The sequence below is a fragment of the Enhydra lutris genome, unplaced genomic scaffold (genome assembly GCF_002288905.1).
Source record: "Enhydra lutris kenyoni isolate GAN:26980312 unplaced genomic scaffold, ASM228890v2 scaffoldscaffold12, whole genome shotgun sequence".
Taxonomy (NCBI): Eukaryota; Metazoa; Chordata; class Mammalia; order Carnivora; family Mustelidae; genus Enhydra; species Enhydra lutris.
The window spans coordinates 76,118,746-76,138,533 of record NW_019154096.1 but is presented as its reverse complement, the minus strand read 5'-3'; the positions used below and the strand labels follow the sequence as shown (position 1 = coordinate 76,138,533).

The window sequence follows — 19,788 nt, the reverse complement described above, 5'->3', positions numbered from 1 at the left end:
TTACATGTAAAAAATAACAAGGAGTCTATCATGTCTGAGAGAGGGCTGTCTTGATGACTGTGTAGAATAGTGGTGACACACAACAAAATTACCAACCAGTCATGAAAGACTGCACAACTATAAGGGAACAACAAAACTCTACTTCATTACAAATGCACATTCTGTCCAGGAGCAACCCTGATCTAGTGTAATAGAGATGTGCTTCAGGGATGGGTATGTGTAGCGGACTCTGGTCCCTGCACAGAGTTAAAAAAAAATTTTTTTTTAAATGCAAAGAACAGTAACACATTAATGAACTCACACAACTTAGAATGTTCCATTGATTCCATTAAAAAAAAAAACAAGAGCACTGGTTCTAAAGGAAATTTGGCAATGGGCTTAAAGGGCATCAATAAATCCTATGTTCTTGATTCTATTTATTATTTTTTTATTCTATTTTTTAACTTTAGGATTTCCAGGTTAGTAATAAACAGAGTGCATTTTATATATCACTAATGTATGCTTAGACATCTATTTTCATCTAGAGATGGATATACATATTCATAATTTGTTTCATAAGGAAAGTACCAAGAGAAAAGGTGAAAATGGACAAGGAGATAAAAATATATTTATGTTTTTACTTATGTGACTAAACATGAGCTGGGTAGTGACTATTAAGAGACAGAACATTGGCCTGTAAAAACCTGGGAAGGCCTTGTGATAGGTTGGGACCTGTCTTATGATCCCCAGGAAAAGGCTAAGAATAGAACACCTGACTCTTCCTCGAACGATTCAGGGTGTTCCAAGTTCAGAGAGGTTAATGATGTCAGGTGTGCTTCTTGGTTAGAGCCTGGCTAGTGCTGACTGCAGCAACAGGTAGGTACTGCCTGAGGCTCCGTATGGCAGAGGAACACAGGTTAACATCAGAAACCGTGACTGCAGGTGGCATTTCGAGAGCTGATTTTCTGCCCCTGGGTTCTGATGATAAAAGGCCACATTCAGAGTACATCTCCACTAGGTTTCACATCCTGGTGAGCATGAGAGATCTTGCTTAAAATTAAAAAAAAAAAAAAAAAGTATTCTCAATCATCAAAGTTGGAAAGTGAAGAAACGTATTAATAATTCTTCCCTCTGGACACAAATCAGCTTCTTAGATCCCCTTAAAAATCCTAGGGAGCACTAGAAAAGTATGTCCATAGTAGGAAATTATTTTTAAAAGGTTTCCATTTCTCTCCAACAGGAAAATATTGATATCTATTTCATGTTAATCATTTTGTCATCATAAAAGCAAATTTCTCTGAACAGCTGTTAGAATGCAGGAAGACAATGAAGCAAGGGTCAGGGCATTCCTGAGCAAAAGACTGGGGCCCTCACCCAATTAGCCTCCAGGTGACTATAAAAGCAAACTTAGCAGTAGGCCAGACCTCAGGGACAGAAGCCAGAAGCCAGTGATACTCACAGTTGCTTAAGACCCTTATGACATCCACGCATTTATTTAGATCTTTCAAGCTCACTGATTCCTTCCTTGGCTCTGGCCAGTCTACTAATGAGACCAAAGAAAGGGGCACCTGGGTGGCTCAGTCATTAAGCATTCTGCCTTCAGCTCAGGTCATGATCCGAGGGTCCTGGGATCGAGCCCCGTGTCGGGCTCCCTTCTCGGTGGGAGGCCTGTTTCTCCCTCTCCCACTCCCCCGTTTGTATTCCCTCTCTCGCTGTCTCTCCCTCTCTATCAAATAAATAAATAAATAAGGTCTTTCAAAAAAAAAAGAGACCAAAGACATTCTTCATTCCATTACAGTGCTTTGGATTTCTAGCATTTCTTTTCGGTTCTTTCTTAGAGTTTCCATCTTTTTGCTTATATTACTTCAACATTTTTGCATAAGGTCCACTTTTTCCACTAGAGCTCTTCCCATACTAATCATAGTTCTTTTAAATTCCCAGGTTGAAAATTCCAAAACTTGGGCCATATCCAAGCCTAGCTCTGACGCTTGCTCTATCTTTTCAAACTGTGTTTTCTGCCTTTAGTATGCCTTGTAATTTCAGGTTGCCAGCGGACACAGTGCACCAGGTAAGAGGCATCTAAACTAGTCCTGGCCCTAGGGGTGGTTTCTGTTCCACTGAGCTGTCATTCACTGGATTCTCTTGCCTCTCCAGTCTGGGGGGCAGCAGTTTTCCCTGCAGATCTGAGAAGACGGATCTAAGAAGACTTGTTGATTTTTGTTTTTTCAGCTTTTTTCTTATGGTGAAGAGTCCAAGCTCCCTTTAAACCGGGAACCAGAAGTCCTCCACATTTGGATGTTTAGGGAAAAGAAAACTTGCTACAGAAGGTATTTACCGTTAGTCAGAACAGGCTGCCTATCCACAGAAGGCAGGGGCTGAGGTGGCCCATGAGCCTTCAGTTTCCAGTTTCTCACACGAAGTACAAATTCAGTACTGACAATAAACTGGATGGAAGGTGAAAATATGTTTTTAAACCTATCACATCTCTGGTGGTTTTCTAAAGAATGAAGAATGGGTCATATTCTTCTTGGCACAAAAGTCCACTTCCATGACCTCAAAGTGCCTACAAGTGCATTCCAGTGGAGGGGGGGCAGGTACGAAGTGAAGGCAGAACATCCACGTGTCATCTAACGACCAGATGGTGATACACAAGCTCCTGAGAAGTGAAGTAGGCAGCCCGAAGCAGGAATAGTGCTTTCTCACATTCTTGCCTTGGGACAGGCAGGGGCAATGGAAGCAAACCCTCTCAGGGCCAAGAGTCTGCTTTTCTGGCTCCTTCTGGGAGTGACAGAGGAGGATGACGCAGAGAGGGGCAGAGAGCTCTGAAGGGAGATATAGGAGTCACGTGGTTCTCGACAGTGACAGCAACGAGGCTGGCCAACCACTCCCTGCGGCTGAGCTTGTCATCAAGCTTCCTGGAAGTGCACTGCCCCGAGCTCTGCACCACGGCTAAGCCGGGAAGGGGGTGTCCATAGGACCTGGCCATGTCACAGTGATAGCAGGTGTGCAAGAGGACTGTGGATGGCAGCAGCCACGTTTACCCGAGCCCCCGCTCTCCAAGAGGCCATGAGCTAGTTCCTCGAGGCTGCTGTAGCAAATCATCATAATCCTGGTGGCTTAAAAGGATATATATTCTCTCACAGTTCTGGAGGCCAGAGTTGGAAATCCAGGCATCACCAGGGCCACACTCCCTCTAACGGCTCCAGGCAAGAATCCCACCCAGCCACTCCTCGCTTTTGGGGACTCCAAGTGCCCCTTGGCTGGTGATTATATCACTGCAGTCTCTGCCTGTACCTTCCCGTGGTCTTCTGTGCTTCTCCTTTCCTGTCTCTTATAAGGATGCTTGTTATTGGATTTAGGGTCCCAACTGGACAATAATTCAGGACAATTTCATCTTGTGACCCTTAACTAAATCACATCTGTAAGGAGGCTTTTGGCCCAAGTACGGTCACAGGTTCTGAGGATTGGGAGCTGGACCCATCTCTTGGGGGCCACCACTCAACCCACAACAGGACATGTTTGCAATCTCCTAATGACGAAGCACTAAACACCTGTCATCAACGAGGGTGCTACCTGGCAACAAAACAGTTTGGCTGATCATTCTCAGCCCCAGGAAGAACCAGCTGGAAACCCCCAGGGGTGATGATTCTGCAGACTTGTTTACAGTGGAGCAGCAGGACTCGACTTCATTCACCCTTCCCCACAGCAGACGAGGAAATGAGCGAAAAAGGCTGCGTTCCCCCTCAAAAGGCTCCAAGGCCAGCTGCCATGAGGCCTTTGAACTTTCTGGTCCAGTTTCTGGCTCCCTGTGAAGACCGGAAATTTAATTAACTCGCATTTCACTCACCAGCACGTTGACAGTGCAGCTCATGCGATTTTCTTTGTTCTCATCATGCATGATGGTTCTGTAATCCAGAAGTCTTTCCATCAGGCGCACAACGAGTTTGACGAAAGTTTCTCCTGTTTTGGCAAGGTATTTGTGCTTCCTGCAGTGCTCCAAGAGGCTGAAAAATAATTATGCACACCTTGTTAATCACGCTCAGAAAAGAAAGTTGACTGAAGGGCAATTTAAAATATTTTCCATTATTAACACATTTTAATTATTTCTGGGCTACAAAGTTCATTGTAGTCTAATTACAGTCTCTCTGTCTCTATTCTGACATAAATCCTACTGTTAATCAACACTTACATTTTATCAAATAACACTTTGTACTGTTCATCTCCTCGGCCTCCTTCCACTTCATGATCCAGCTTGGTGATGATCTCATTTTCAAACTATAATTAAACACAGGAAGTGTAAATAATCAGCATGGCGGATATTTCATTTTAAAACCGAGCATCAGTAGGACGTGAATCGGTGAGAGGTCGTCATCAGACAGTTTGTTGCCCTAAGCCTTTGAAGCCTGACGTCACCGAAGAGTTGCCATCCTGGAGCCCTGGAGATGTCTGACGATCCCCTGCCATGGGGGGACTCTTTCATTTCCTCCCCTGGTTAACTGAGTTAATAAACGTGTATATTCTGATAGCAGGAGCAAGAACTAGAGAAAGACAGACGAAGGAACCACGGGAAAAACAACCAAGGAGCAATAGGAAACAGAGTCTCAAACTTCATCTCCACGAACAAGTAACATCGAAAATAGCTCGGTGGTTCCTGGAAAGGAACAGATGGCATTTCACTTGCCAGCAAAGAGTTCTCTGCAATCGCAAAACATCCAAGAGGCCACTTCACTGCCATTCCTTGATGGATCTAGTGAAACAGCTCACTTTGGTTTAAAAAAAAAAAAAAAAAGTCACAAAACACAGGAGGGACAATGTCCCTAAAAGACCAGCAGAAGTCTCAAGAAGGTCCATCTGCAGGCCTTCTCCTTGAACACCCCAAAGCTGCTGATCAGAATTCCAGAGCACAGCCGTGGGCAAGGATCCCCAGAACTGTCTCTTGGACTCAAACTCTGTCTCTTGGAGTTTTTGGGAAAACTCTAAATTCTGGAGAGGTACAAATCTCCAGGCTGTTTTCACAGTGGTCATGAACCTTGGGCTGACCAGGCCGGAAGTAACTACCTCACTAATGACAGATCTGAGCCCATCCTTGCTGCCCAGTCCCCTATCCTTGGCAGAATTCAGGGCCCACTCCTATGGGATTCTCCACAGTTGATCTCCATGTTGCAGGGGCCCCGAAATTACCCACTGACTTGGGTCAGGGAGTAAGGAAGCCTGTGAGAAAGTTAGTTCCCACAGAGTGGGAAAATCCACACCAAACTGAAAGAAGGCAAGTTTAGGAGGAACTGAGGGAAACAGCTAAATTCAGGATTCAGAAAGCAAGAACACTCTGTATGTAGACAGGGGTCTCTAGAAGCCCCTTATTTTATTTTTTAAAGATTTTAGGTGGGTATTGTGGAGGGCACGTATTACACGGAGCACTGGGTATGGTGCATAAACAATGAATTCTGGAACACTGAAAAGAAATTTTAAAAAATGAATAAAAATTTTTAAAAAAGGATTTTAGGTGTTTATTGAAGAGAGAGCATGCACGAGCAGGGGGGACGTGGGGAAGGGCCAAGGAAAAGGGAGAAGCAGACTCCCTGCCAAGCAGGGAGCCCAACATGGGGCTCAGTCCCAGGACCCTAGGATCATGACCTGAGCTGAAGAGAGACGCTTAACCCACTGAGCCACCTACGAGCCCCTAGGATCCCCTTAAAATACATGCTCAGGCAATGCTTTCCCAGGGAAGAATCCCCAAGTCACCCACGGTTACTAGGATCCTATAGTTATTTAAGCTGTGTGACAGAAAGAACTTCCATCTCTCTGGGTCTCTCCTAGAACAGTCTGTGGTGTTGCTTTAATGGCATGAAGGTGCGATGTGCACAAGGACCCTTGGGGGATCAGTGCTGCATTGGAGCTGGGGAGGGCTTCACAGGTCAGCAGGGGCACAGTCCAGCAGGTTGCTAAGACACAGCCTGGGCTCTTGGCCACGCAAGCCAAGGGCTGGACACACTCATCTGATGATGGCTGGCAACCGGGGCTGCAGGCATCTGGTCCGCACTGGGCACTCGGGGTGCTGTTGCCACAGTGGGGGGCAGCTGACTGTGGCCCCTGTGAGGCAGAAGTCAAGGAGTCCGGGGAGACCCAGGGAGGAGCCTCACATAGGCACAGAGCTGCCTGACCTTGATCGGGACTTGCTGCCTGCAGCCACAATTTTATCACAGTGCAGATGAAGTGGAGGCTTAAACGGGACTTGAGGTGTATTGATTCCCGCTTGACATCAAGGACTCCACCGCATCACGGAACCCAGACCTCGGTGCATATCCTGCAGTTCTCTCCTTGATCTTCCCTGTTGTCTCCTCCCCAAATAAACACCCTCTGTTTGATTCTGTTTGGCCTGAAAGGTTCAGGGATTTTAGGAACATAGATAAAAAGGCAGCTCTAGTGAAGAAGAAAAAAGCTTGTTTTATTGTCTTTACCTGAAGCCTCATGATAACGACTCTCCTGTAAAATAAGAACCTTTTTGATACTAACCCACTAGTACGCTGCTCTTTTCAGTCAAGAATTCTGCAAAAGGTGGGCCTTTTGGCAATCAACTATGAGGCAGATCAGCTGCCATTAGCCCAAACACTGATGCTTCAGGCCAGTCCCATTTCCCTGAGGGGACGGTGATGGGACACCACAGAGATTTTGGAGAATGCTGGTTCTTCAAGACAAATAATTGAGGTACAAAATAAGACTCAACTTCATTAAAATACACGACTGCATGCCGCACGTGTTTAATGAGCATAACATGAGGAAGGCACAGAGAATGCAGGAAAACGAGCTTTCTCCTAACGTGGACCAACACATGCAGGCATTTCCACTGTTCATCCCTAGTTAAATGGGTGTATTTGAACTTGGAGTCTACTTTATGGAAATGACACGTCTTCTCTGCTTCCACGTAAACGTAGCTGTCACAAACAAGGGCAATAAGGAAACACCAGCTCTTTAAGTGTGCTGCTTATCAAATTTTGACTGATGAATTTAATGTTTCCTAAAATGAGCGGATGAATGATAAGTAAACAGAAGAACACAGCTGATTCTAATTTTACTAACCTCTAAACCAAGTAATTTGCACAAACACCTGGCAACCCTATTCTGTTTATCAGCAAGGATTCAATACCCGAGGATCTGCAGCCAGCCTCTCATTCCAGGGTCTGCATTGTTTTTTACAGAATATACCAGAATCAATTTGTTAGTGTGCTGCAAACTGTGATCATCATCAGAACTCAACGATCCTGTCCACAAATAAACGAGAGAAAGTCCACTTGCTGATTGAGCAGAGCTGGTTTTATTAAAAAGTTTGTTGATTATAGGACTCATAAACGCACACTGTCTGCTAACGTGCAGCAGGGTTCTCGACGGTTAGGTTAAAATTAGCAAGGGTTTACTGCGTTGCTTAAAAGGTGGCAGAGGGGGGCGCCTGGGTGGCTCAGTGGGTTAAGCCGCTGCCTTCGGCTCAGGTCATGATCTCAGGGTCCTGGGATCGAGCCCCGCATCGGGCTCTCTGCTCGGCAGGGAGCCTGCTTCCTCCTCTCTCTCTGCCTGCCTCTCTGCCTACTTGTGATCTCTCTCTGTCAGATAAATAAATAAAATCTTTAAAAAAAAAAAAGGTGGCAGAGGCTCACTCATGAGATAAGCAAAATCATTACACTTCTTCTCTTTTCAGAATCACCAGTAACACTACAAAAATGTCCACAGGTGTCCAACTTAAAATACCGACCAGAGCATCCCTAAGCATCTGATACCAGTGGCCTTCCAAGAATATGGAACAGAGTCCACGCGTAAGTGGAGGGCTTTTCGGAAGGCTGTTGCAAAGCCAAATGTGGCAGAGCAGGGGCTACGCTCACAGGGGTATCGACAGCATTGTTCATTCAATCAACTTTGAAAGTGATGACTGCTTTCGACGCTCAGTGCTACAGTTATCCGCAGGTTACTGGCTCTGACTGGAGGGATCATGGGGTGAAAGAGCTCAGTAGTGGATAATCCAAAAACCAAGTCTATCTGGTTTAGAATGTTTCATTTTTCTTGGGAGCCAGACTGACCGTTCCCGGTCTAATGCACTTAGAAATGCTTAGAACCAGGCCTGCATTTTCCAGGCATCCAGGAACACGTTTGTAAAAGAGATTGGAGCTTATGTCAGAGCAAGGACGGGAGCCGGATGGACCCAGATGGGAGGTTTGCACAAATGGTTCACCACATCGATAAGTGCTCAGGTTATCAAGAACGGGGTGAAATCTAAAATCTAGGCACAGGGTCTTCTACATGCATTCGCAAAAGTGCTTCTTGACTTTCATACAAATACGCTTTAGTGAAAGTGCTCTTCGTCCAACGCTGCTCTGCCTTCTCCTGTTGTTCAAGAAAACGTGCTCACAGGTGCCGCAGGGAGGGTTATGACTCGCGAGCATGCCCTGGTCTCAGAGAGCTCCAAGGAATCAGATTCTCAATTTCTGACCTTCCAGAAGGAACCGGGCCAATCCATTAGGACTGGAGAGCCATGTCCCTTCTCATTAGTGTCGCAGGAGGGGCGGGCAGGAGAACATCACTGAATCGTACCAGCGGGGAGAGCAGGACCGAGGGACAAAGGAGCCAGCATGCTGGGCACGGAGCAGCCTGGCACGCCCACACTCTCAGGGCTCTGTGTTCATGTGACATCTTAGAAGCCACTGAGTCCCCCCAGCCTGTCACAGCCTTTAATCCCTGTGCTCAGACACAAGAATATTTTTATGTATATTGCATTCCTCTTGCTTAACCGCTCTGTAAACTTAATTACACAGTTAATCTCCCGCACTCCATATCTCACATTCTAAAATCCCCACATCCTTCCAAGTCCAACAAGAAGGCTATTCACTGACCTTGAAGCTTCTGCCTAGAGCCCAAGAGCCCCAAGGCTGGGGAACTGTCCACTGCCTGGTTGGCTGGAAATGGCTCAGACAGGTAGAGCCACTCCCCATGTCCACACCACATACACACACTGACAAGTGGCTTTTGGGCGGTATTCAACGACCCTGGACTCCAGGAACATGCTCTTAGAGTGCGTCCTGTTTGATTTGGCTAAAAGACATACAGAAGTGTGGGCATCTCTCTGCTCGAGGGCTTGTAAGAACAGAATTCAAGATAATCAGAACTCTTAAACTCAAGGGCTTTCATTTCCATGATCTCTCAAAGACACTTAGGTCTGGGATTCAGTGAAATAAAAGCCTAGTTCTTGTGCTGTTACGTTCCCTTTCAGGGTCCAAAACAATAAAATCAAGTAGTATTTTGAAATCAAAAGCGAAAATAAACCCACCAACAAAATCCCAAAGAATTAAAGAATAAGCAGGATAAAATCACCACCAAAATCACATCCACAGGCTAGTGCAAACTATCCTGCTCTCCCACCAAGTGGCAGAAGCTGCCACATCCTCTTGGGTCACTCAAGAGTTCCCAGCAAGGGCCGTAGAAAGAGATTATTGAAACAGCACCTCAAAAACATCGAAGATGCCAAGATTACTCATGTTCTAATAGTGTTACAATGAAAGAGGAATTCTGGAAGTTGTGGAGCATTTTACTGACCCTCACAAAGATGACAGAAAATAGCTCCATGATTGAAAATATGATTTTGCTGTAGGGACTTTTCCATTCCATTTTTATTAACGGTATATAGCCTGGACGGTCACTGGCCACAATTCTCAGCTGTTAGTTCTGTTTTTCCCAAAGACATAACAAATGGAATTCTTTAAAAAGGTGCCAGGAGGGAACTTAAAAGTATGTTTTTGTGTTTTTTTTTTTTTTATGAAGCAAAATCCAGTGAGGCTGAGACTTGGAGCATTACTGGTCTTGAAGGGGGATGTTGGTGACCCAAGGGAGAGGTCAGTTTCAGGCCCCGTGAAGGTTGGTCTCACAGTAATGTGGTCCAGCGGGTGCACAAGGATGATGTAAGGGGCCCAAAGATGCCGGTGCCTCCAGACCTCGACACGCTAGCGGAGCAGATCCTGAAGTATCCCATGTTGGAGCTTTTCTTTGAAAAAAGTCAACTCCAGGACTGGGGTCAGCCTGGGGGCGGGTGGGCACTGGGGAGAGGGAACTCACTGTCGGGATAACTTGAGAAGGGGGCAAGTGGCAAGGAGAGAGACCAGAAAATGCGTCCTCCAGGACTAATGGGCAGAGGAGGAGCAGTAGAGGGGGACAATGGAGGAGAATGGATGTGGCATCCACAGCATAAAAGATTCTTAGGAAGGGCCGGAAGAGCCAGGAACTGCTGTGAGCTGGCCTCTGCAGGGCTTCTTCAGCACCTGTGAGGATCTGCCCAGCACAAACAGTATCAAGGGGACCAAAGGCACCGCCCGAGGCCTTGGAAAGCGTGTCCCAGACCAGCAGGAGGACAAAGCACCTGAAAGGTAACTCCATGCCTCCCCATCCCACAGCCAGGTGAACCCATCCAGTGGCTGGACCCAGGACCAGGGACAACGACAGGGACACGTCTCTTTTGGATGAAGAGTCATGCTCTTTCTTGCAGAAGTAGAGGAAAGAAGTAGACTTTTGGGGAAATGTATGTGTAAGAACATTCTAATGCAAGTCCCTCCACTGCAGCAGAAGAACACAGGAGCTGCAGCTCCGGGGGGAACTGGAGAAAAGTGCATCTGGAACTCAGGCTTTGGAAATTCCAATAATGGCCTGATTCAGTCTTATCTTAAGTAAAACGGCAGGTCCTTCTTCTGCGTCCAGAGGGTTCACTGTCCACTCCAGCGGGAAGAGCACACTACCCCCCAGACAGAATGTACACCTCACTGAGGACAGCACGTTAACAAGACCCACTCAGAAAGACACAGCACACTTAAAAAAAAAAAAAAACAAAGCGACAAAACAGGTTCAAAACACGTATGTTCTGTAAAAACGAAAAACCCTAATGTCTTCCCGCACTTCATTAGGTTTGTGCATCTGCTCTAAAAGTGAAGCCAATTTAAGCCCTTGTTGATGTGACTAATAAGGTTAGGTAATTGGATTGGTGGCGGATTAGTGACACAGCAGCCAGCCAGCCCCAACCTGGAAGCTCCAGGGATGGAGGCGGGGCTGCCTGTACTCCACTGTTCTGTGCGTGTGCCCCCTCACCGCAAGAGCCCGACACCCCCACCAAGGACAGAGGGCACACCTCGTGCCTCAGGAAGAGGAGGAGCCCCTAGGAGATGAGGGCTGACCTGAGATTGGGAAAGAGTTAGACAAGATAGAAGAAGTCAAGAGACAGATGCTGGGGTCCAGGAGAGGCCTGGGCGAGGGCCCAAGAGAAGCTGCTGCTGTGCTGGAGATGAGACAGAGGAAGGACGGACGAGTCACCACAACCGACCCCGGAGGCCAGAAGACCAAACAAAGACAAGACAACTGTAACCTACCCATCAAACCAAATGACAAGAAGCCTGGCAAAAATGGGGATGATAGGGGAGCAGCATGTCTAGGAAGGATGATACTGTGTGTGACATTGGGCCTGGGAGGCTGAGAGAGATCAAGAGAAAAAATAAATGGAGGTATCACAAGAGAAAAGGAGACTGATCTTTTTCCCAATTCCTAAGACGGGATTCATAGAGCAGAGAGATTTTATTTATTTATTTTTTCCTCTCACAAGTTTTAGTTTTTCTGCCTTTAAAAACCTTTGGCCTTGGGGCGCCTGGGTGGCTCAGTGGGTTAAGCGTCTGCCTTCGGCTCAGGTCATGATCCCAGGTCCTGGGATCGAGCCCAGCATCATGCTCTCTGCTCAGCAGGGAGTCTGCTTCTCCCTCTGCCTCTTCCTCTCTCTCTCTCTCCCTCTGTGCTCATGAATAAAACAAATAAGTAAAATCTTAAAAAAACAAAGCAAAATAAAAAAAACGTCGGCGTGTCCTACCCTTTGTCTTTGAGCGTCCAAGTAGATGAAAATGCAGGCGAGCGCACAACGATTACTGACCAAACAAATCCAAGCAGCAGACCACCCTCAGCCTGACGGCAGGATCTGGGGACCTATGTCTTCAGGTTGATGCTTTTATTCACATATATCCTAGCGGGACATGTTTTAGGCACGTGAAACTGTTTGCGGAATAGAATTAAATGTGCAGAACTACTTCTTGGTATCACACGGTTGGGTTTTCTGGAAAGAGGTCTCCTGATATGAGACCGTTTTTGAACTCACCACTGGGGGCAGTGTTGAGAACGGAGGTAGAAACACCATGACTCTCCTTCATCAACTTCCTGCCCTCTAGGGAGGAGCCAGAGACCCTGTGAGCTGGAGAAAATGAAGCACTGCCACAGGCAACTGTGTAAGATGTTTTAAAGCTGCAGCAATAAGAACCACAAGAATGGAAGGAAGAAGAGGAACAACTCAGAAGCCAAATTCTCATTCACACCCTCGTCCTTGTTCCAACTGCTCTTGACCTTAGTTTGACTCCAAAGTTGGCTTCGAAGAATTACAAATGACACAGTGTTTTAAAGGCCTTTGATCTTAGTTTTCGGGGCTCATAACACTTACCATATAAACACAGTTTTCTCCTTTATCTGATTCTTTTTTAAAAAAAGATTTATTTATTTATTTGAGAGAGAGTGAGAGCGCGAGAGAGCGTGGGCGTACAAGCACAGGTAGGGGCTAGGGGAAGGGGGCAGAGAGACAGGGAGAGGGAGAGACTCCTTGGCAGACTCCTCACTCAGTGTGGAGCCCAGCTCAGGGCTCAGTTTCACAACCCTGACAGCATGACCTGAGCGGAAATCCAGAGTTGGATGCTTAACAGACTGAGCCGTCTGGGCGCTCCTACCTGATTCTTTAATAGCATTTTTTTTTTTAAAGATTTTATTTATTTATTTGACAGACAGAGATCACAAGTAGGCAGAGAGGCACGCAGAGAGAGAGGAGGAAGCAGGCTCCCCACTGAGCAGAGAGCCCGACTCGGGGCTCGATCCCAGGACCCTGGGATCATGACTTGAGCCGAAGGCAGAGGCATTAACCCACTGAGCCACCCAGGTGCCCCTGATTCTTTAATAGCATTTTTTCATAAGGTCCTTCTTTGGGGCTTAATTCATGTAAAATTCAAAAAGTCAGATGTATTTTCAGCCTAGGAAAAGGCATTTTAAACTCCAAATCCTAGTTCTGGTAGGTTGGCAATGAGCTGGACCATGACTTAGTGCCAGTGGCAGTGGAGATGGGTCAAATCTTACGGCAACAATGCCCACAAAAAAACTGGCAATGTCAAAACTTACAAAAATATTTTGAATTGGCAACTCCATTTCTGAGAATGCATACGAGGAAAACTTTCCAAAGAAAGTCAAGCTATATGCATGCATGTGTTCACTGCACATTTACTCACAGTAGTGAGAATGTGCAAGCCACCTAAATGCTCAGCGAAAGGGATGGGTACGAGAAGATTACCCATTTCATTTTATGAAATGTTATGCCATCATAAAAATCATGGTTACCACGTTGTAATCAAGAAAGATGTCTGTGATAGATTGCCAAACAAAGAGAACCCCCAAAATTTGGACAATGTTTACAACATTACATTACATGTGTACAAAGACTGACTGCAAACCAGAGGAATAAAAATAGCTGTTCTTTTAAAACAATCTCTTTAATTTTATAGATAAATAAGTGCAAAGAAGCCCTCTTCCCTTATGCAAATAAAGAGAGAGAGAAACAAAGAAAGGGGGTGAGAAGCAAAGGAAGGGAGGGAGGGAGGGAAGGAGGTGGGCAGGTGGGCAGGTGGTTTTCACGGGTCTGTTTTATTCCCTTTTTACACAACATCCCTTTGGAGTTGGTTCCATTCTGTACCAACATTACGGCCTGAATCGAAGAGCAAGGATGTTTGGTCATCTGCCGGAGATCCAGGTGGTCCCGGGAGTCATGGTCTCCCGACCTCGGTGTGGGCAAACCCAACTGTTCCTCACAGAGCAGAGGTTCTTTTAGCTTTGTATCTGTTTCTGGCTCTAGAAAATACCAAAATTATTCTTCCTGGCTACCACCTTCGTGCCATAATAACGAGGACCGGCCAGTGGAAATCTATAAACCATGCACAATCGAAGAACTAAACAGTATAAAGGGGAGAAGGAACATCTACTCTTTAAATAAGAGATCCCACTACGATCATGCTATTCTGGTGCAGTTTTGGTTTCCTTCCAATATAGGAGTTTTTTCCTTAAAATTTCTCAAAAATCCATGTGAAATGGATACTCACGTACTTGAATTATTATAATATTTAAGCAAAGGTTGCTTTCAGTATGGAGGACCCACTACCACTTGGCTCTTCTTGTGCATGTCAGTGTGTTACCCGACAGCGAATATGTAAACACATACTTCTCTTCGTGGAATCCAGGGAAGATTTATTTAATCTTCCAACATAAATATTCAGATTTTGTCTTTCCTATTGATACCATATGTTCTGAGCACGTCACACGGACTTTCTTCGAGGAGCTCTTATCAGTTCCGCTGCACAGGTAAAGACCAAGACCCAGGTGAGAGAGGAAAAGCAAAGACTTTTTTGACTTGAAAATAACACACGTTGGCAAAAAGCAGCCAGTCTGACAGAGTGTGGGAACGTCTGGTTAAACATTCGGAGGGTACATACCAAGGGGAAAGAGACTTTTATCCAGGGTTGAATGTGTAGTAAATCTAGTTAAAATAAGTAAAAGCTAATAATAATTGGAAATATTTCTCCCTAAAGATGAGGACAAAGGATGATAGGCTTCTTCAAAAAGGGAAGGCCTAGGGTTTTTCTCTTTTAAACTGTAGGGAATTAGGCTTTCGTGTTCAACATCTTTACCTCCAGAGCCACTTAAAAAGCCTTTTTCAAGGTTTTCAGCCTTGTGTGACTTCTCCCCAAGTCACTTACCGCACACCTACTATGCCCTTACCATCTGGAAGCTTCGCGTCGAATGGAATTCACACTGCATCATATCGAAGAAGATAGGGATGGTGGCTTTGCGCAGTTCTGTCTCAGGAATTAGCGTCATTTCTAATATCGGGCCGACCATTTCTGGAATGAACTTTATCTTGTGTTGACCTTAAATACAGAAAGGCATTATTCAGAATTTTTTCTTTTTAAAGGATTTTAAATGAGCTTTGATGGACCAAACTGAACACAGATCAGTTTAACTTAGAAAGCTGAGATATTGGAACATGCAACCATTTCTCATCCAGAAGAATTTTCAATGTGTTCAGCTTTTAGCATATGAAGTGGACAGTAGGGGCTCCTTGGTGGCTCAGTCAGTTAGGTATCCGACTCTTGATTTCAGCTCAGGTCGTGATCTCAGGGTCCTGGGACTGAGTCCCACATCAGGCTCTGTACTCAGCATGGAGTCTGCTTGTCCTTCTTCCCCTACTCCTCCCCCACTCACTTTCTCTGTCTCTTTTTCTCTCTCAAATAAACAAATAAAATCTTAAAATAGAAAAAACAAGTGGACTGTATTTGAAATGTTGTAAGGGAAGGTATTAAAATATCCATCCAGTGTAAGATCTGTAGTTATGACTTACGTGTTACATAAGATAAATGCTATTTCACAATCAGACAACTTTATCACAAAAATCAAGGACATGAGCAGGGCTCTATAGCAGGGCTGGGAGACAGCATACCTGGGATCTCAGCGGTGCCATTTTGTTATTAACACTCGCAACTTATCCAGAGTTAATCTATCTTATTCATCTTTCTGCACAATCAGAAAAGAGAATGGATCCTCTACAGAATTTAGTTTAGTTTTTTTTTTAAGTTACTCAGCTAATAAGGACTCCTGTAAAGAGAGCCATAAAATAAATCTGGCTATTAAAAATAGCCATACTTAACAAAGTTCATAACCCTCCTAATAAACCTAAATTAATAGATTTCTAAAATTTACATTAAGTGGACACATATACAGAATGTAACCTCCAATAAGGAATCTGAATAAAATGAAAATCTTATTTTCAACTTTTACTAAATATGTGGTATTTGGACTAAGGCTATAAAAACGGGATTCTCATCACTTCCCCAAATGCTTAATGTCTCTGATAGGCATGTAACTGTGGCAAAGCATTCTCTTAAAAATGCTATTATACTCAGTCTCTCAGGTGACACTTGTCTTGTACTATGCCTAAAAGATGTCAGAGCCGATGTTTCAGAAAACATGATAGTGACACCGAGTCGTTCATCAATACAATTTGAGTGTCATGGAGTGCTCGGTCTGTCGCTGACAGCTTTTACCGTTCCGAGCTGGCAGCGACATTTAGAAATGGCAGGAGCAAGTGGTCGTAGATGCAAGGATTGGAAAAATAGGTTATAAGAATGACGGTTTTCTAATTTTCAATTATTGACCTTCCTGCCCTTCAGTACGGGAACCCGGCCAGGGGCCAGTGCTGAGCTCTACCTATAGTGATAACCCCGGGGATTTAACCTCTGCGAACAAATGGTCCTCACGGTGAGCAAGGCTTGGGTGTTCTCCAGGAATCATCTTTACTTTCTTGTTTATCCTTTTTCCCTTTTTTTTTTTTTTTTTGGATTTGCATTATGGATTTCCCCTGGAGCATATCTTGCTCAAATTTAATGATGAACTCAGGTTTGAAATCAATGAGGATCAAGGTGACTCTTGCAGTGTAGACTTCAAGAAAAAGAGGATTCACTTTTTTTTCCCCCTTTGAGACAAAGGAAGAACAAGGTAATTATCAGATCACCATAAGAACGCTTTACCTCGGGTCACCTTGCCAATCCCCTAGTTAAAACTCCCAGATTCTTTAAAACCCACCGAGCGTCTTTCTTCTAGTTACAAAACATGGAGCCGTCCCATTCCGTCTGGACACCGGGCCATGCTCTCTCTGGGGAGGGAAGGTCTCACCCATCAGTAGCCTCTCCCTGGGTGAGAGATGATCTCTGCAATCACGAGGGTCCAAAAATCCGGGACATTAAACCCAGTCTTACCCCAGGAAAATCTCCAGGTACACACAGGTAGACTGAGCAAAAATGTCCACTACCCAGGCAAACTGAGGACCATCGATGCAGGCTTTACGGAAAGCACATAATTTGTCTAGTCCCCAGCATCAACCACGAAGGGACCCCCCAGATGAAGACCATCCCAGACAAACCCGGTCAATCAGGATCTTGCCGCAGGCACGCTGGCTCTGGGAGCACCCGCCCCGCTGGCTGGCCCGCCGCGTGTAATAAACAAAACGGAAGTGGAGGCTGCGTGGGCCGAGGGGAGAGCAGGTGCTCCAGCGGCTGCTTCCCGGAGCAGCTTTGATAAATAACTGAAAAGCTCGGGAAAGAGGCACATCCCTCCCTCCCCCTCCTTTCTCTGGGAGAGAGTGTACTTTTGATTTCTCCTTTCAGACTCAAAATGTGACAGGTTTGGGAGGGGAGAAACACCCGCTCTGTCCCACAGGGCAACGCCGTGTTTGCAGTCCTTGCTCTGAAGCTCTGCTCGGAGGGGAGATCCGAGACGTTCATCCCAATATACCACACATATGATTGCAAGGACTCAGGGAAGAAACAGTGTCGTGGAGCATTTGGCTTGTTAAAATCAAAAACAAGTGGAGACCAGCGTCGAAGATTCTCTGAGCGGACAAAACCAGTTCAGTCCTACAAGCAAAGCTTCATTTAGCTGATTTTGCAAGGCTAACTTGACCTGAGGCGTTTCGTGCTTCTGCCTATGGAAATCATAAGCATAGACATACACAAACACAAACACAAACAAAACATTTTCCAATGACTGACATGAGATAACCACGAACCAATTCCCCCTCATTTAAGAGAATTCTAAAATTATAACTGATCACTAATATTATAACCAATAAATAGTCTGTGCTTTCTCACGACAGAAGCTGCTTCCTAACATACCTCTGAGCCTCCCCCACGTACTGGTTTGAGTACTCTCGGCCTGCTAATTGTCTCCTTGGTGTGTGCACAATAAACCTTTACTGACACTACTTTGGTGACTCCCTCATTTTGCTTCTGTTATTGGTGACCTTTTGAAAGGCTCAAGGCCCCATCGTGTGATAGGTGACTAATTTTAAGATGATAAATATACCTGACTTCCATTTTTATTTTGTTGGCAGAGCTGGCTAGATCGAGCTGCCAATATGTTCCCAAACCTGAGCCCATTAGAAAAAAAGGCTGTGTAGAAAATAGGTTGTGTACATTCTGGGGAACTGAGATGCGCTGTCATAAACTTCTAGAGTGGGGCCTTGGCAGTGACACTCGGGGCAGGCTCCAACACCTGAGTTCGCAGTAGGAAAGAGCCAGGCAGCCCGACGTGAACCCATGGAACCATTCTTAGCTCTTCTGATAGGCTGCTTGGGGCAGATCCTTTGGGCAACTGATACTTTTTATTATGTTTTTAATTTTCCAAAAATAATGCAATTATCTTACAAGCAAGGAACCCAATCATGTTGGTTGGTGGTTACTTCTTGCTGTTACCAGATTCCTACCCTTCACTGACCAAGGTCATGGTACATTTGACCTTTTGGCAGCCTCTCAGGCCAGAGTCAAGGTTCCTGGCTGAAAAGCGGCAGAACACAGATCTTCCGCTTTCATCACTGCATTCAAATCAGCCACTGCCAGGGTGCAATGGGACATCTGCTCTCCTAACTGCATCCTTTACCTTGCAAATCAAACGATCTCCTGCTTGACTCAGCCTATTTGGACCATAATGACAGATAATGTCAAGGGAACCAAGTGCTCCAAAACAGCTTTAAAGACCCGATTTCCACCTAAGGGGGCGTCCTCAGAAGGTCGAACCTTTCCCAGAGCCTGAAAGTGGCGTCACAAAGCAGCTCACACTACCCCGGGCCCTTTGTACCTTCCTTCACAACAACCATGGAGATGGGGCCAGTTGCAAATGGTGGCCAGTCTCAGGGACTAGAGAGATGACTAGGAACATAATTTTTATAGGAAGAAAGAAAAGCCAGAAAGGCAGGCGTGTCCATCAGTCAGGCCAGTCATGGCTTGAGCTGAGTTCTGGAGCCTTCCATGCCAGGCAGTGACCCTTCGGTGACCCTCACAGAAGGGACGGTCCTGGCGAGCACTAAGGGGCCAGGGTGGGTGGAGTTGGGGTAAAAACTATTTATCAAGTAAGAAAAAAGCAGTTTACTTATTTTTTTTCCTTTTTCTTTCTTTTTTTTTTTTTTTTAAGATTTTTTAATTTGTTTTTGTTTGAGAGAAAAAGAGAGAGAGAGAATGCATGCGTACGAGCAGGGGGAGGGGCAGAGGGAAAGCAGACTCCCTGCTGAGCAGGAAGCTGGATGTGGGACTCAATCCCAGGACTCTGGGATCATGACCTGAGCTGAAGGCAGACACTTCACCTGTCTGGGTGGATGTCTCTATAGTTATCCTAAATGATGCACCAGGTATCAAGCCATTTCAGTTAAGTACTGAAACCAGAATTGGAAACTGTACCTAAAATTCTCTTTTGGGGGTAAACACACAACTTACAGTGTGTACTTGGGAAATGAAACTGAACAATTCACAAGAGGGTGATGCCCCTCTCTTGGGAAGGGCGAGTGTGTTGAGAGACAGCCTGGAGGCTCTCATGCAGGGGTGGGGAGGCAGGTAGAGCCCATAGCACCTGCCGGGTGGATGCTGGCAGCTAGGAGAGCCCTGGATTCCCTCTCGGCCAGCAGACAGCAATTCCCTCTTTGCCACTCTCTAAACGTCCCTTGTTCTGTGCTCTCTATTGGGGCTGCATTTGGTCCCTTGCTGGCATGAGTTCTGCAGGGTCTGGCCTCCCAGGGCAAATGACAAATGCATCTGTCAGAACATGATCAATTAAAATGAATCATGAATGGCCCTCCTCCCTGTTCTAGAAGCCTTGGCATTTCATTACTGAGATCATCAT

The 19,788-nt window shown here is 45.6% G+C and overlaps 1 protein-coding gene across 2 annotated transcripts in view; it reads right to left on the bottom strand.

The window, feature by feature from the left end:
* Nucleotides 1-19,788, bottom strand: part of LOC111145075 (dedicator of cytokinesis 1) — a 506,031-nt gene that overhangs the window by 59,485 nt on the left and 426,758 nt on the right. For both annotated transcript variants that reach the window (XM_022499695.1, XM_022499696.1), the window contains exons 33-35: nucleotides 14,845-14,993; nucleotides 4,169-4,254; nucleotides 3,827-3,983 (exon numbers count right to left, since the gene is read on the bottom strand). In XM_022499695.1, the coding sequence (XP_022355403.1) occupies nucleotides 3,827-3,983; nucleotides 4,169-4,254; nucleotides 14,845-14,993 (392 nt within the window). The remainder of the gene's footprint in view (nucleotides 1-3,826; nucleotides 3,984-4,168; nucleotides 4,255-14,844; nucleotides 14,994-19,788) is intronic.